Genomic DNA, 17,932 nt, shown 5'->3' on the forward strand with positions numbered 1-17,932 from the left:
TCCCCTGTCACACTAGCGCCGGTTTACCCCACTTGGAGTTGCCCTAGCATTGCCCAAACGAGTTCTGCAAGGGTGGCAAGGGATGATCGCGGGTCGATCCGACCAGCCCCGACCACTATGATCGACCTATAGCAACCCATGACAGGGATGCCCAGTCCATCGGTCAAGGTCACGATGTTGTACCTGTTACCTGTAAGCAGCACTGACCTGACTGTGTGTATGTACCTTCGTATGTACAGCCCAGTGGGGGCCACTCCCAGGTACCCAGCGCCTAGGGCTCACATTGTGGTTTTCTTCAGTCCCCCGTCATACACGTCAAAAAAAAATGATCTCGACCGGCCTTTCGATTAATTTATCAAACCAGGGGTAAAATCAATTCTATGAACCGGTTCCCTGTTTGATCCTAATTTAGGAACGCATATTGAGCGGAGATACAGTTCCATCCGATCGCAACCTCGCTTACTTTTGGCAAGCCTCGTTGCTTTTCCTTGTAGGATTTGATCCCGGAATGCGGGACATCAGGGAGGACTCTCGTACGCCAGAAATTCCCCCGTCCATGTGGCCCATTTTTCCTTTTTCTTTTCCGAATCCTGTTTTTCTACTCCGTATCTACCCACAGTATGTACTTCCCCATCTTTCGCTACATTTTTCTACTCTAGGCCCTTCTTCGTAAGATCGTCGGGGTAAACATGTCAACTTCTAGAAGGTCTACGGTCGATCACTCGGGGAGGCGTGGAGGCGTCGACTTCCTACCCACTAGGTGAATTAGAGGCTTGCAAATCCTTGTCCGGCATTAGCTGCCGGCCGCTCATTTTGGGTTGACGACCGATGAGGACCTGGGCCACGTCTGATGGGGTTCCACACGGAGCGTGCTAAGGAAACTAAGGACACTAGAGAGGGCTAGGCGAACGGGAACTGGGAGGTTGCCAGTGATGCCTTGGTTAGTGGCTGTTAGTGGTGAATCTGAAGGTGGCAGAGCCATTCAGCGAAACCCAAGAAAGCCATACGGCTCCTCCAGAGGAGAACTAAACCCGCACTAAACTTGTAGCGCCCGCATCAGTTAGGGTCCACAACCACAACACATACGATAGGTACATACATGAGAACACAGACCATGGTGCTGATCCCGCTAGGCCTCCCATAGTGATAGGTCTAAATCAGATCGATCAGATCTTCCCGTTGGCGGAGAACTAGCAGCGATATTGATGTTTATTTCAGCGGAGTCGGAGTGCCAGAAATATATATCTCAGGGCTTTGTACATACTAGTATCAGCCCACCTGGGCAAACTGACGGAACTCGCAGCTTCCAGCCTGCAATAATAAGTATGCGCATAAGAGAGGATTTGTAATTCCTACTCCGTATTTCTCTAATGCATTACTAGTTTTATCTGTTCCCCCAAAACGCTCACCTTCACACTGGGTCTTTGGGGTAAAAAGTACCATGTATCCACTGCTCAGTTTCTTGCCACCCATCAACCATGCCGTCGATTCAAAACAGGATCCATCCCAGTCAATCCACAGACGCCTCACTCTCTAGGTGAACCACAAGGCTCTTAATCTGTGAGGTACTGGACCCTGGGTATGCATCGAGATTCGCTGACAAGGACTCCACGCACGCCGTCTCGCATGCGCGTTGTCTCGCCATGCCGGTCACGACTAGAATGGCTGAATTTGAATTTGACCCGGCGGTCTCGTCCGACCAGGTATTGCTAGAGCAGTTCCTTCACGGCCGACTAGCAAGCCGAGACGATTGGACTTGATCTTTTCACCCATCGACAAAAATAGTGGCCGGGTTTAACCCGGCTTCTTGTTCTTCTGCGGGTACGTAGAGAAAAGCAGACCCCGGCCCCATTTGGTGGAGGCGATATGTGGATATAAGCGGAGGCTATCCGAGAAGGGTACGGAGTACGTTCGCAATACGGAGTAGAAGGCCAGAATGAAGCTCTACAGCAGACAATTGATGGAGGTGTGCCCCGCGGAGTTGCCAGACTTGCAACCCACGGGCCAGATGAGTCTACGAGTATGTGGAAAGATCTTGCCCCAGCGTATACACGGCAAAAAATGGAACCTTCAGAATAGCGTGTATATTACCCCCAGTTACTATCTGCGAGTTACCCGAGCTGAGGCTTTTCCGACGCAAAGGATACACCTGATACATAATTCGCATCTACACCGAGTCGCCGGTAGTACGGCGAGGCCCATGGCCTTGGGCAGCATTCTGTCTGACTTCAGCTTCGCTTCTATGCGGTCAAGGAAGGTTCACAAAGACTGCTGCAGTGTCTCAGTTGGACAACTGTAGGGCGGGAGGAAAGTAGATCCAAAAAGAGCAGCGTAAAAAATAAGAATCTAAAAACCAGGAAATTTACTAAAGCGGTTAGTGTGAGGGATCGCCCAAAGGATAGGCCTAGGGCATACATCATACAAGTGGAAGAGCCCTCGCATGAAGATAAGTTTTATTGCGCTCGGCAGTGGACTTGGCCCGAAGGAGAGTCGCTAAATTTTACTTCGAAAGAATACAGATCAGATATTGGCTGCAATTCTTCCTGCAAGGCAAGGCCACCGACTCTCCCTCGTGTTGGTCGGACGATCTCGCTGTCTGAGAACTGTTGTGGTGCCCATTTGACTCGAGGGGCAAAGCTCTATTGACGCCTCTGCGTCCCCCACATCCCTAAAGAGGAAATCCGAAAATAATAGCCAAAAAATAACAAGGAAATTAACAAGTTCACCCTGGATATGAATTGAGTCATTTGATCATTTTGCATGGTAGAGAAGTATCTTTCTCAAGTAAATGAAAATAAAACGGAATATGGAAAATTAAAATAAAATTTTAGCTTGCGAGTATGTACACGCGATTACAAGGAATAGAACGGATGAAAATATTAAAAATCTTTGTCCGTAGGGCCGTAATTCCCCACTAAGAACGAGGCTACTGTATGCGACGATGTGTTCATAGGGCATTGTCAGTAATGACATTGTAAGAGGGTTGCATCAGAAGCCCACTCGGTTGCAGGGACCCAGTATAGGAGCTCAGGAGTGAAGTACTCCTGGATGCAGTGTAGTAAGCTCCTGTGCCGAGGGATGCGTCCTAGAGGGGAACAGTTCGAAAGCCGCATTTTGGATGAATCAAATCTAGACCAAAAGACCACCAACTCGCCGCTTTCTTTCCCACCTTAGTCTTACTTCCATGTCGTGACTTTCTCTCGCTCTCTCTGACCTGTCAAGCCACACGACTCGTGGTGCTTCCGCTCCTCGACACTCTCTTCAATCCATCTTTCCGACACCTTTGGATGGTACCTGAAGAGTAGTCATGGCATCTTCGAGCTCATCAGGACCTTCGTGTCACGATCTGGACAATACTTTTTGTATTGATGCTAGTTCGTGCCGCGGAGGCTTCGACTTCTCTCTCCTTTTTGAAGAAACTATTCTCGGTATCCTCCCTATTGCTCTAATCTTAATTCTGGTCCCCTTTCGTCTTGCGCAACTTGCACAAAAAAGCCGCAAGGTTGAAGGCTCGTCGCTCTTTCTCTCTAAATTGGTTAGTAGTCTTGTCTATCCCCGGGGACTAATTGTCTTTGAATACCATGTCCCATATCCGCATACTATATATCTAACTAACAAACTTTCCTTGCAATTGCAGACTGCCTGGGTATTCTTTGCTGGACTCCAAATCGCCCTGACTGCCCTCTGGGCCCTTCCCTCTGCCGATGGAACGAAAGCGTCAATAGCGGCCAATGCTGTCTTTGCAGTCGGGGCTTTTTTCCTCGTTCTGCTGTCGTACGCGGAACATACGCGCTCTGTCAAACCATCCCTCATTCTGAACGCCTACCTGCTTGTCAGTCTCCTTTTTGATATCGCAAAAGTCAGAACTCTCTGGCTCCGTTCGGTCAACAGCTTTAATGATGGTATTGCAATTGTTACTACTGTCTCCCTCGGTGCAAAACTTCTCCTCGCGTTTCTCGAAGCCATTGAGAAGCGGAAAATCTTGAAACATGAGTTCGCCGATTACCCGCCGGAAGCCACCGCTGGCCTATATAACAAAGCAACTTTCTGGTGGTTAAACCCTCTATTTAAGAATGGTTTCAGCAACACTCTATCCGTCGAAGATCTCTCTGTTTTGGACAAGGAGCTCAGTTCCGAGCGACTACTCGCGTTATTCGAAGAACGATGGAGCAAAGGTAATTACATTCTGTTCAATACCTTATCTGAAGAGTTCTGCTAACACTTCCCTTTAGTGAAATCTAAGTCAGCAAACACACTGCAATTGGAGTCGTTCAAGGCCACCAAAGGCCCCCTTCTCGCCGCCATACCCGCCAGGGCCTTCGTCGTGGCCTTCAATGTCTGCCAGCCTCTGCTCCTGACACGATCGATTTCCTATTTCAGTGAGCCTGTTAACAGTGCCACCAATAATGTGGGTTATGGACTCATTGGTGCTTACATTCTCGTATACACTGGTTTGGCGGTCGCAATGGGCCAGTACCAGCACAACACTTACCGGGGTATCACCATGGTGCGAGGAATTCTTGTCACCATGCTATACAAGAAAGCCAGCTGTCTGAGTTTGAACGAGGCCGGTTCGGCTAACTCTCTGACACTGATGAGCGCTGATGTTGAGAGAATTACTCAAGGATGGCAGACGATGCATGAGATCTGGGCCAATGGAATTGAGATTGCTCTAGCAGTATATCTGCTAGAGATTCAACTAGGCATTTCCTGCGTGGTCCCAGTCTGTGTTGCTCTCGTGGCACTCATTGGATCATTTATCATGATGTCTTTTGTCGTTCCTCGGCAAGCTCAGTGGCTTGAAGCCATTGAAAGACGTATCGCTTGCACATCTACCATGCTAGGATCCATCAAGGGAGTGAAGATGCTCGGACTTCAAAACACTCTTATGAATTTTGTGCATGGTCTTCGCATTGATGAGCTGAATATCTCAAAAAAATTTCGTACCCTGCTTGTTTGGAACATGGGTTTTGCATGGATGACTCGTATCTTCGCCCCGATCTTTACCTTCGGTGTTTATGTCGCCATCTCCGACCAGACTCTGGATGTCACCAAAGTCTTCACATCACTTTCGCTATTCTCACTTTTGTCCGACCCCCTTCTCACCCTCGTTATGGCTCTTATGTCTTTCTTTGGCGCGGTCGGTTCTTTCGCCCGTATCCAAGACTTCTTGGATAAAGAGGACCACTCGGACAAGCGACTCAACACTCCCCAGATGCCTTCTCTGGAAGATCTTGGCGAGGCAAAGCTTCTCTCTAAGTCTGGCGACTTTGACTTGGCCTCTAGCAACTCCGCCTCTGTGGAATCGCTGAAGCGTGGCTCCACCTCCAGCACCTCGACCAATGCTGCCATGATTCAAAATGGCACATTCGCATGGGAGGCCGACAAGGAAGCTCTCCTAAAGGACATCACACTCACTGTGCCTCGTGGCAGCTTCACTATGCTCATTGGACCATCTGGATGCGGTAAATCGACTCTACTCAAGGCCCTTCTGGGAGAAATCTCCCCGGTTCAGGGTAAGGTTGAGCTGAACTCGGCAAGCGTGGCATTCTGTGATCAGACACCGTGGCACATGAACGGTGCTATCAAGGACAGCATCGTTGCCATGTCCGACTATGACCCTAAGTGGTATGCCTCTGTCATCCAAGCATGTGCCTTGGAGGAGGACCTTAGTCAGTTCCCTCGTGGTGATCGCAGTATTATCGGCAGCAAGGGCATCGCACTCAGTGGTGGCCAGAGCCAGCGCATCGCTCTTGCTCGCGCTGTCTACGCTCGACGCAAGATCATCATCTTGGACGATGCTTTGAGTGGCTTGGATGCCACTACCGAGAACCACATCTTTCACAGCCTCTTTGGTGACCTTGGACTTCTCCGGGAGATTGGAACCTCTATCATTGTTGCCTCTTCTGCTGTGAAGCGCCTACCATACGCTGATCACATTGTCGTATTGGAATCATCCGGTCGCATCGCTGAACAAGGACCTTTCAGTGCTCTCAACAAGACCGGTGGCTATGTAGCAAGCTTTGGTCTCGGTACTCCGGACTGGGACTACAAGCCCAAGCGCTTCTCTGCCTCGCCAAGTTACAGCACCGTTGATTCTATTGAGAAGGAGAAGGAAGACATAGAACCTGAGCCGATTGAACGCGATATGGGCGGTGATCTCTCCATCTACACCTACTACATCAACGCGATCGGCTGGCTCCCTGCTATCATATTCGGTATTTCAATGGCTGGATTTGTCTTCTGTATTTCATTTCCCAGTATTTGGCTGAAGTGGTGGGCTCTTGCCGAGATGGCCGAGCCAAAGAAGCATATCGGTCACTATCTTGGTATCTATGTGATGCTCGGTTGTATCGCTATGCTGGCCCTCATCGCTGGCTGCTGGCAGATGATTATCACTATGGTGCCCAAGTCTGGGGAGAGCTTCCACCGCAGGCTTCTATCCACGGTTCTCAGTGCTCCAATGCTCTTCTTCTCCACAACTGACAGTGGTAACATTCTTAACCGTTTCAGTCAAGATTTGCAGCTCATTGATATGGAGCTCCCCATTGCCGCAATTAACACCGTCGTCACATTTTTTCTCTGTCTAGCTCAGATGGCACTGATCGGAGTTGGCTCTAAATACGCAGCTATTTCGTTCCCCTTCGTGCTTGGTGTCTTGTTCCTCGTGCAGAAGATGTACTTGCGCACTTCGCGTCAAATCCGTTTCCTGGACCTCGAGGCCAAGGCACCTCTTTATTCTCACTTCACGGATTGTCTCCAAGGATTGGTTACGCTACGAGCCTTCGGCTGGCAACACGGAATGGAAAAGAAGAATATCGAGCTTCTAGACTACTCCCAGAGACCTTTCTACTACATGTTCGCCATTCAGCGTTGGTTGACTCTGTCACTTGATCTGATTGTCGCTGGTATCGCAGTCCTCCTGATCATTCTAGTTGTGATCCTTCGTGGGACAAACCTGGGTGCCGGCTCTGTCGGCGTTGCCCTACTCAACGTCATCCAGTTCAGCCAAAGTATCAAGCTTATGGTTACTTTCTGGACTAATCTGGAGACCCATATTGGTTCTATCCTGCGCGTGAAGGAATTCAGCCAGGGTGTCGAATCGGAAGACCGGCCTGGTGAAGACGGCGAAATCCCTCCCAACTGGCCTTCAAATGGCGCCGTGACCTTCCACTCGGTTTCCGCAGCCTACAGGTATCAATCCTTACACTGAATTCCCACTTGAACTAGATTCTAACATATCCATCTAGGCCCTCTGAACCAGTGCTCAGTGAAGTTTCCTTATCTGTGAAAGCAGGTGAGAAGGTCGGCATCTGCGGCCGAACTGGCAGGTAGGCAACATCATCATATTTTGGTATAGACTAGTCCGATCTAACATGGTTACAGTGGGAAAACGTCAATGATTTTGAGCATCTTCCGCATGATCGAGCTGACCGGTGGAACCATCACGGTGGATGGCGTCGACATCACCCGCCTACCAAGACGGGAAATCCGTTCTCGCATCAATGGAGTCTCACAAGACTCACTCCTCTTCAAGGGAAGTGTCCGGAACAATGCCGACCCAACAGGAGTCTGCACAGACAGGGACATCCTGAACGCTTTGCGAAGCGTGCAGCTCCTCCCAGCCATCCAAGAAAAGGGGGATCTCGACACCGACATCGACGAGATCCACCTGTCTCATGGTCAACGACAGCTCTTCTGTCTTGCGCGCGCTCTTCTCCGACAGGGCAACATCCTCATCCTCGACGAGGCAACCAGCAAGTGAGTACCCGAATTATTGTTTCTACCCCCTGACTTTACCACCCTCGCATCCACCGCTCCACCTGTTGTCTCTTGTCATTTAATTCTTTTTTTCTTCATCATTTTCTCGTTTTTTTGGCCCTTTTCCGTTTGATTCCCTGTCTCCACGCGTCTGACGCACCTGTCATCCCCCCTGCATATGCGGCCTCATCCGGACGCCACATCACGCTCGGATCGGTCGGTTGGCTTCGCACCAGCTAATCAAGCCCCCAAACCCCCTTGCATGCTACCGCAAATCCCTCGGGAAACCATCCAAGAAAACACAAAAAAAAAAGCCCGCTTGCTAACCTCAAGTCAAAACAGCATTGACACCAAGACCGACGAAATCATGCAACGCGTCATCCGCGAGAAGTTCTGCACCCACACCATCATCTCAGTGGCGCACAAGCTTGACACGATTCTCGACTATGACCGCGTCGTGGTGCTGGACGCAGGTCAAATCGTCGAAACAGGGGAGCCGTACGCCCTCCTCACAGAGCCAAAGTCTCACTTCAGTAAACTCTACTCGAACTCCATGGCCACCGAGGACACGGACTGAAGAGGACGTTCATGACACGACACTTACCCGTTTCTTGTAATTCTTGTTATGAGTTGTTTCTCTCATGGCACTGCACAGATTGAGCCTTAACCTCCGTCCCAATTGGTGTGCGAACCTTTTTTCTTCGGATGCTTTTTTTTTCTCGCTTTCCGTTTGGCATGCGGTACATATCGAACTTCAATGCCCTCCCAACATATTTGAATTGTTAACCAGGCGCTTTTGTATTTTCACCTTTTTTCTTCTTCTCATGGTACGATTTTTATGCCTTTCTTGACTCTCTTTCACTATCACTTGTTTTATGGTCTGGTTGCAACATGACTTTCCTTAACCTTTTTGGAACTCTGAAAATGGAGTTAAACGCTCGGGCAGAATTGGGGTGGGCTGTTTATAGAGGTGACTTTGTTTGCCTACTCTTACTCTTAATGATAATCAAGCGAATTGTCTTGAATATCAATCAATGCATTTATATGTAATACCACTCTCTGCTTGAATTTTTTGCTCCTCAAATGTAATAGTAGGAATGTTGAGATGGTACCAGTACTAGTCTGACAAGAAGCGGTTGAATCATGCGCGAAGCATTGACTCCATAAACACTGGCATCCTGAGGTCGCGAATACTCCCAGTATACATAGAGTATGCTGTGCATCATCATCGTTTGCAATGTAGGTACGATTAGCTTTATTTGCTTTGTCCCATGAGCTTAATTACTACTAGTAGTCCTGGCATTTTTTTGCTTCTTCGCCGAGGTGTACGATTATAAATCAAGTTCAAGTTTGATTTAACAGATATTACTATATATCTGTGCCCATCTGGGCATAGTTACTATATCACAACCTAGTACTGCTAGTAGTCAGTATGTTATACTACCTTCCAACTTGAAGGTTAGTACCATCCTCGGGATCAATATAAATACCAGGTGAGCAGTAGTACTAGATTAATTAGTATTTAGGCAAACATCGAGCCAGACTTAATTTGATTAACAAGGTTCTAAGGCTAGATCCATCTGGAGAACACCTACTCCAGCCTGACATTTCAAGGTTTGAACCTTGGAATGCTTCCTCGGGCGTTCGATGACCCTTGAATCTTCAAGTTCAAGGTTGAGACTAGTAGCCCTGGAGTTTAATTCCAGAAAGGCCAAATTCAACTTGAAGTTATCAAGAAATTTACCTACTCCTTCTTTGCTTGGAATTTTAACTTTAGAAATCCTCCAATTGCGATACACCCCGAAGTCTTAGTTTAATGATGGAAATTTGAAATCACTCGGACACGAACATTCATCCTATTCGTACCACCGAAAGACAAAAACTACCCTATGAACCCTAGAAGAAATAAAAAACAAGAGAATTTATCTCAGCAATATGCTCAACTCCATCAATGACAACTTTCAGTCACACTCAAAAAATGAGAAGGGGGAAAAAAGTAATAAAACAGACATAAGGTCCGACCACATACATCTAACTACCAAGCCAAAACCAGATGAGATCAGATCAGACTCCGACCCCGATCAGAACATCGAATAATTCTACCACCCTAAGACAGAACCATCGTTTCATCATTATCGAATCTCTCCCCATCCCCATCCCCATCCCCCAAAAGACCGAATTCCCAGTCCCCACGCTCAATCCGACTAATACGGTCCAGTTCAGACTGGTATTCGCGTCGCAGATGCTCAAGTGTGACGATGACGCGTTCTTGAGGAGCTTCTATAACTGGTTTGGCGGAGACACTGCCATGTCCTCTGCCGATCGACGATAGACTACCTCGGCGACCGGCGGATGTGAATGAGGCGTTGCTGGCAGAGGACCTGCGACGGGCGGAGAAGGTAGGTGTGCCACCTACGTCTGCGTCTTCCATAAAGACGTTTCCGTCATCATCGTGCGAGCCGCGACGGTTTTGTTGAGACTTCGCCGTGGCGGGTGATGCGAGGGGACCGGTCTCAACTAGGATATATGCCTCGCTCTTGTCGACGGATGCGAGCAGGTTGATCAGTGACAGGAGTTCGTGGCGGATTTCCTTGCTTTCGGTGTCGTCTTCTGGGACGCCGGCTTCCTCGGCTTCCTTCTTGTTTCGATGGGCGAGGGCGGAAGACGGGGTATCTCTTGCTTGGCGGAGGCGCTGTACGTTGCAGTAGGCAATTTCTGCCGCACCGCGGTAGTCATTGCGGGCGATGCGGTATGCCTGCAGGACGCGGTGGTAGTCTGGCGAGCCGTCGGCATCCTTGTTGTCTGTGTTTAGCCAGGAGGAGAAATTGCCTTGTTTCCGGGAGAGGGAGACAAGGATCTCGTCGATGTGTGAGGCGATGTTTGGAACGAGCGAGACGGGGAAGCGGAGGATTTGCTGGAGACCAGCAGTGCCTGGTCCGCAGACAGAGAAGATGGTAGAGACGAGGGAGCTGAGCGCGGATCTCTGTAGTGCAAAATCCTGGTAGCGAGCCAAGGCGGAGTAAGCCTGGTCGAATTGGCAAGTCCGCAGAGAAGCGTGGAAGAGCCGCGAAAGTAGATCCGATCGCATGTTGCTGTATTCCGGATCTTGTTCGGACCATGCCTGGGAATCGAGGGCTTGTAGGGCCAAGGCTGCAAAATCCGCGACATGCGAAAAGGATCGAGCCTGCTCGAAAATCGAAAGGATATGCTGGTAGTATCTCGGAATACCATTGTAGAAGCAGTTCACGGATACGAGGTCGAGGAGAGTAGCCGACATTTCGTGCAGGTTACCTAAAGCTTTACCATGAGCTGCAGTGGAAGTTAGTTGCTTGTGTCATCATTTCCTTTGTTTTCCCATGCCCAATCAAGAGGAGACTTACAAAGGAGGTACGCCGACTTCCGGAAGAATATAGCTGCAGTGTCAAACTCAGACATCGCAACGTACAGGCGACCCTTGACGTAGGTTGCCCAGGAAGTGCTGGGCTGGAAACGTAGAAAGTCCCATGCGAGATCGATATCGTTCTTAGCAATAAGGTCGCACTGGATATGAGTCAATGCGTTGGGGTACGCCACTTGGCCTTGCCGGGTTATCCAAGCCAGGAGATCCCGGATTCCCAAGGTCAAAGTATAGCTTTGTGGTCGGTCGACAGGTGGACGAGGTTTGATGTCTGAAACGAAGAGGTCTTCAAGAATGGTGGCTGTTCGCTGGGTCTTTTTCGATTGGTTGTCCTTCAGTGAAAAGACAGATTGATCTCCAGTGGCTGCGTTGATACGATCGGTGCATTTTCGAACATTAGAGCTGAGCCAGTACATCATTTCGTATTCGTGAAGGAGATCAATGATGGTGGAGAACAACCTGGCAGCATCAAAGGTGGACCGTGCTCCCTGTTCAAGCTCGGAATCCACAAAAGTGACCAAAATTAACAAGTCGTAGAGAATTTGGCGGTTTTGGGTGATCGCCTCAAGGGCACCGCTGACAGCTAGCCTGCCACCGAAGTATGTTGTCAAGAGATTCGAATCCTCTCCCTTGAATCCAAGAGGAAGCGTATCAATTATGGCGTCGAAGACACCAGTTGGCAGATTCTCGGCATCAAAGTACTCATTCAAAGCCGCGACTAAGCCGTCGAAGGTCTTGTTGGAAATTTGTTCGCCAAACTCACAACGTTCCCTGAAACTATCCATGCGGTCGGCGATTGATGATGATGGCTCGTTGAAGAGCTCTGTATCCAGAGCAGCGCGGCAGGCCGCATCGAGTTCAGCAGAGAACCGCTTCCTGAAATCCGAAGCAATCTTCATCAACGACGATGCCTCCTCGTAAAGATTTCCAAGTTCGGAAGTGATATTTCGATGTCTAAGGCGATCCACAATCTTTGGTGATTCCTCGCTGAGTTCCGATGCAGAATTGTGGAAAAGCAGTTCAGTGGTGCTACATTCGCGAATCACAGCACAAGAATCTGACAGGACCAGCCATGGCATATCGAAGAAAGAGTCGAAGCCGAGGGAGACCGGTTCGAATCGGCGCTTGTTGAGGTCCTCGGCGACTTGCCAGAATTGACGCCACTTAGCATCTGTGTCCATGCGGAACCGAGAGTAGTCCATCTCATCATCTGCATACTTGCGGAGAGATACAGTTGCTGCAATGGTTGAACAGAGCCGCTCCGGTAACGCAACATCCTTCTTCAAGACACCGGATGATGATGAAGACAAAGGCTTGAGGGCTTCTTGGTATACAGCGAGAGCAGTCTCCAAAACTTCGGGGAGATATCGATTCGGGTGCAAGATGTATGCAAGCCACCTCTCGGTGGGGTCAACCACATCATCAAGTGTCGGCAATGGCAAGGGTTCTTGTCGGTGAGTCTCATATGCTGTGGAGACCCAGTTGGTACTCCAGTCTGAAGGCAAAGTCTGAAGGTCAAAATGAAGTGTGTATAGCTGGTAGAGGCCGTGGTTTCTCCACAGCACCCACAGCTCCATTCCCCTCCCTTCTTCCACCGGCTTGACTTGGAAGTCCGCAATACTCCAGAACATGTTGCCCGTTACATCTGGATCCACGGGTCTAAACACAGAGTCCGCATAGATGTCCTCAATAACAAGCTCAGAGGTCAGACCGCCCTTGACAGCCCAGAACTTGAAACGCCCATCTTCGAAGGGGGAATATGTAACCACGTAGAAGCGATGCCCTCCATCCATAGCTCTCTCAGCGTTAAATACACGAATGAAGGAGGTTTCGGCGGGGTTCAGGGTATAGGGCACGGTATCGGGGTCCATTGAGCGACCGAGAAGATCCTGCGATGCGGCAAGCTTGTTTGTGGCGAGATTCCAGATCTTGAGGGTGTGGTTGAGGCAGATGGCGAAAACATATGTCTCGTCTGATGTCGTAGTGATGGCATTGGCGGCATTGGGGTCAATGCTACGTCCGTTGTGCTTAATCGAAGATGGTGCGTTCCACTTGACGAGGCCCCGAATCGAAGCACCCCACGTCCGTTCATCGAAGGTCAGAGGAGTCCAATGTGAGCCTATCGAAATCCGATCTGTTAGTTTCCCAATTGACCAGAGCAACTTGGCGACAAATATTTCATCAAGGGCTTACCGTCATCACCAGCTCGGCGGGTCAATCGCAGAAGCGCGCCATTATCGAGCGAGATGAACAGCTCCAGAGGGCTGCTTGCGTGTAGTCGATGGGGATGCGAGAAGGATAGCGGGGCCGGAATACAAGTCTTGCACCAATCTGCCACATTCTCATCGACTGAAGCTGATCTGCGGAAGAATTCAGGGCGAAGCGCCAAGGTGTGGAGTTGTTTTGAGGTCGTGATCACGAAGACATTGAGAACTTCATGATCCTCGGAGTCGGCGAGGGCAACGCCTGAAGGAAGAATCTGTTCCTGGAAATTGAGTCGCAGAGTGACATTAAATTCAAAATGTTCAGTGCCGCTCTTCGCCAGGTCGGCGCATTGAATTTCTAGCACCTTGTTATCGTTGACGACCCGCCACAGGAACGTCCTTGGGTATGTTCTGCGCTTGCGAAAATAGACAGCACCCTGGGTGGCAAGGTATCTTCTGGCGAATTCATCCTCATCCTTCGCGATTGGAACGTCGTTGTCGGGGGCAGCAGAGATGGCAAATCGAGGTCGGCGGAACGCGCTGTCGGAGGGGGAGACTTGGATGTTGGCGACGGTAGCCGGTGAGAACGGCCGGAGGTCGACTCGGGTATCCTTGTAAATTTTCGCCATGATCATAGATCATAAAAGCCAGCACGTCGAAGCTCAGACTTCCATGGCTGGAGGGCAGAAAGAGTTGTGATTGCAGGGCGGAGGCGGAAGGGAAAGCTGGACGGGGAGCTTGAGAAAACAAAGTCTTGGCGCGCTTGTTGTGGAATCACAGAGTTACTAGTGGTTAAGGTACTTGGGCATTTGTTTTTATTCGTTTACAGATAAGTGTTGTTTTATTTGTTTTATTTGTTATATCTGTTTTATTCTTCTGACTCATTTTATTTATTTTAATGATTCTATTTCCCTCCATTTTTAATGCACTGTAGAATATCGTGATTATGCTAAGAAATATCCAAGTTGGGCTACGTAGCACTAACGCCCGAATCTAGCTAAATACAAGGGCTATTGATGGCTTCAGTTCAGTTCAGGCTCGTAAAGTCACTAAAATCATATCGTATCACAAAGACAGCTTAGTCCTCCATATCCTTCTCGTTGGGATCCCCAATACCATCCTCATTGATCGCGAACAGGCAATCACTCTCTGGCAAACAAGGGCTGTCATAAATCTTGCAAATTCGAGTCTCACCACGGCCCTTCTTCAGACTGAGTCGGGTCGTACTAGCGTGCGCAATGATATTACCACCAATAGGTTTCTTCGGGTCCGGATTGAACATAGCACTAGGTCCACCATCGACCTGAGCAACAACCTGGTTGGAAATCACAACGGCAACGCCAAACTCGTCAGCCAGACGCTGCAAAGTGCGCAGGAACTTGGCCAGATGGGTCTGTCGGGACGAGAGCTCGCCACGACCATTGAAATCGGTTCGGTACAGTGCGGTCGCGGAGTCGACGATGAGAAGCGAAAAGCGCGTCTCGCACATCATCTGTGAGGCTTGGTTGAGCAGTTGGAGCTGGTGGTCGGAGTTGTATGCACGTGCGTATGCGACATTGTCGAGGACTTCCTCGCCCACGAGTCCGAAACGCTGGGCTACGGCGAGGAGACGGACAGGTCGGAAGGTTCCCTCCGTATCGATGTAGAGACATTTTCCTTCTCCGCCGCCCATATCAAAGGGCAGTTGGCAAGTTACGGCCAAGGTGTGACAGATCTGACTCTTTCCTGTACGGAACTCTCCAAATACTTCTGTGATTGAGCCCGTTTCAATTCCACCCCCGAGCAGGGTGTCGAGTCGTTTAGATCCGGTGGTTATGGAGATGAGTTCACTTCTCTTTGCGTGCATTTCGGTGGCCGTTGTAAAGCCCATGGGGACAAGTCTCGCGGCTATCCAGCAAGGAGTCGTTAGTCTGGGATCTTGCAATTCACAAGAGCATATTGCATCGTGCAGGAATTCGCATCACTTACCCTCAACTAGAACTTTTGTCGCCTTCTGTTCTGAAATTCCCTTGATCTGCTCCAGTATTCGCTTCGGTCTAGAGTATGACCCATTGTGTCAGCTGTTTGTAATCGAGGATAAGGACTTGGATGCATCATAATTGACGTACGTATAAGCAACCGCTTCGACGGTGTGGTAACCCGCATCGACAAACAGCTTGATATCTCTCGCAGTCAAGCCCGCGGTTCCCTAACAATTGGAGTCAGTCGAGGATCTTCAGCAAACAGTCCTGACTCTGCCTCTGCCTCTGGCTATAACTCACCTCAAGTGCGGATAGCGGGGTTGGCGCACCAGGACCTGGAAGTCCATCCTCGGCATAATCGCCTTGTGGCTCTGATTCGGTCGTCATTGTTTCAGGAATCCTCGTGATTCTATCGAGATCAAGTCCAGGGTATTGGTGGTCTTTTTCCGGATAGGTTCAACACGGGGAGGAGCACGCGTCAGGAACGAGGGATAAGTGGTTGGTTCCTTGGTTGCTCAGGGTCTCTCTGGATCAAGACGAAAGAATGTTGGTAATCAAGGCAGTGTGAGTCACCAGATATCCGCTCACGATCTCTGAGCCTTCTGTTTGTTTGTGGCAACTCGTTGGCAATCGCCTTTGAGCCTGTTCGGATTGACTTTCCTGTTGGACGCGTCGAGGCTGTCGCGCGGTCACGTGAACCACCACCAACCAGGCAGCCACTGCTGAAGAACTGCCTAATTCTTGATGTCACATACTAATGGAAGGTTCTCGTCTAAGAAATATCCTCGGTGCTTGTGCTTGTGCTTGTATTTGTGTTTGGTGACAGATGTGATCGATTCATCTTCTGCATCGCTGAACATGTAAAAATGCATTTTATTTGGCATACACTGGAATATCAAAAAGTCCCATCACAAAGTTGCGATATCATCAAGTCTTATCCCAGAGACAACTGATGACCAGAACTATCGAAGAATCATGTACGTAATTCCCGTTCATCATTCTCACTGGCTTCAAGAGAAGAGCCCCCACTTTTCAGTATGATACTTCCCAACAAACCGAATAGTTTTCACGAAGTCGAGTCCTCAGATTGGAAGGGCCATAGAATGGATCCTCTCTTCCGCCGCTGGTCCCGCACGCTTGAGCTTAACTGAATTTCGTCAAGCGACACGTTCATGTGGATTCGTTCGTTGAAGATCCCGCTCATTCTGCGTCTAAATTCTTCGGAGGAACGGCGACGAATGACTCCTGTCGAACGTGTTGGTATTGGGGTCGGGGTTCTTCGGAGGGGTTTAAGGGCAATGAACGAAGAACAAGAGACTTACGGGCTATCCGAGAAGCCCGATGGGACTCGTCCGGCTGCGAACCAGAACCATTGCTCGTTGTGCCCAACTCTGTTCTCTCATGCTCGGTGGCCCCGGCAGAAGAACTCTTCTCAAAGATATGACTTCCTCGTTTGATTCGGGCGTGGAAACTCGCGCGCTTTTCGCTACTGGGAATAACTGGAAACACCTCGGTTCGGCGATAGAATCGGCTGGTTTCGACGCTCGGTAGAATCTCGCTTCGTCGTTGGAACCTGCTATGTCTGCTGGGCGACTCGGATTTCTGGGATGTCTGGGATGTCATCACAGGTGAGTAGATACCGCCGGGTCTCTGGGGCTCGTATGTGTATTTGTTTGCGGTGACAATGTCAATTTCCGGGTGATGTTCTTGGTATACTGGCCGAAGTGATTGGGGTGGAGACGAGCGATGTGTCGGGAGGCTCTGGCTCGTTGGGACACAGTTAAGGGCTATCGACGACGAAGTTGAGCTAGAAGAGGGAAGCATGAATGGTCTTCCGGCTGGGCTGGGTGGTAGAGTCTCAAAAGGCATCCCTGGTAGTTGTGGGGACTGGACCGGAGTGTTGGGGTTTGAAACCCAGATGCCCTCGATCCGAATACCTCTCTCCAGGGCCCTCGCACCAAAGGGTATATCGTCTCTCTTTAGCATCGGAAATAGCTCAGCGTCCTCTTCTTTTTGGCGCGCCTCGACGGCTGCATATCTCCGCATTTTCCACCTGGTGTACACGAGGGAACAGTAGGCGTATACGAGGACGAGTGCCTGGAATATCGGTCAGAAATGCCTCCATGTCAATCATGCTTGCGATGTCGTACGATCAAAAAGATAAGAACCTAGAAGTGCCAGTCAGCTATCAGGCCCATGACAAGACTGCCTTCATTCGACATACCACACTCAATTTCTCCCATAGTTCCCAACCAACCCAGAATTGCATTGTGGCTACACGCCAGGCCGGGAGGATGTGCTGAATGTGAAAACAAAGACAGGTTCGGGGGGAAGGAATGATGTTGGAGATGGGCTGTTCAAGGATCAAAAAGACGCAGGGCGTCGATCGTAGGTCTGTGAGTGCTTTCATCTGCAATGTTTGTTCAGGTAGGAAGGCGTGGTACCCGTGTGGGAAGGTGAGGTCAACGGTACCTTGGTGTGCTAGTATTTTATCCCCTTTGTAGGTATTGGACCCTTGGTGTATTTATCTTGCCATGACCCATTGGATGCAATTGATCTACTGTCTAATATCATACTATAAGCTTGGAGAATAGCATCTTAAATTCTCC

At 49.6% G+C, this 17,932-nt stretch overlaps 3 protein-coding genes across 3 annotated transcripts; 1 reads left to right on the forward strand and 2 right to left on the reverse strand.

The window, feature by feature from the left end:
* Positions 1 to 3,307: 3,307 nt before the first annotated feature.
* Positions 3,308 to 8,338, forward strand: abcB (uncharacterized protein; the record flags this gene model as incomplete). Its single annotated transcript, XM_057261570.1, has 6 exons — positions 3,308 to 3,535; positions 3,638 to 4,175; positions 4,233 to 7,194; positions 7,251 to 7,331; positions 7,387 to 7,761; positions 8,104 to 8,338. 6 exons carry the CDS (start codon positions 3,308 to 3,310, stop codon positions 8,336 to 8,338), a joined length of 4,419 nt encoding a protein of 1,472 aa, XP_057126502.1.
* Positions 8,339 to 9,868: 1,530 nt separating this feature from the next.
* Positions 9,869 to 13,997, reverse strand: N7481_002352 (nucleoporin Nup120/160; the record flags this gene model as incomplete). Its single annotated transcript, XM_057261571.1, has 3 exons — positions 9,869 to 11,070; positions 11,142 to 13,277; positions 13,352 to 13,997. The coding sequence occupies 3 exons, from the start codon at positions 13,995 to 13,997 to the stop codon at positions 9,869 to 9,871; spliced, it is 3,984 nt and encodes a 1,327-aa protein (XP_057126503.1).
* A 443-nt stretch (positions 13,998 to 14,440) lies between these two features.
* Positions 14,441 to 17,592, reverse strand: N7481_002353 (recombinase RAD51; the record flags this gene model as incomplete). The annotated part of the gene is made up of 7 exons (XM_057261572.1): positions 14,441 to 15,249; positions 15,331 to 15,398; positions 15,471 to 15,550; positions 15,624 to 15,692; positions 16,459 to 16,568; positions 16,646 to 17,420; positions 17,548 to 17,592. The coding sequence occupies 7 exons, from the start codon at positions 17,590 to 17,592 to the stop codon at positions 14,441 to 14,443; spliced, it is 1,956 nt and encodes a 651-aa protein (XP_057126504.1).
* Between the last annotated feature and the right edge of the window lie 340 nt (positions 17,593 to 17,932).

Source organism: Penicillium waksmanii (genome assembly GCF_028829765.1).
Source record: "Penicillium waksmanii strain IBT 27052 chromosome Unknown utg000002l:1.0-3326099.0:1.0-3328782.0, whole genome shotgun sequence".
NCBI classification, from domain to species: Eukaryota; Fungi; Ascomycota; class Eurotiomycetes; order Eurotiales; family Aspergillaceae; genus Penicillium; species Penicillium waksmanii.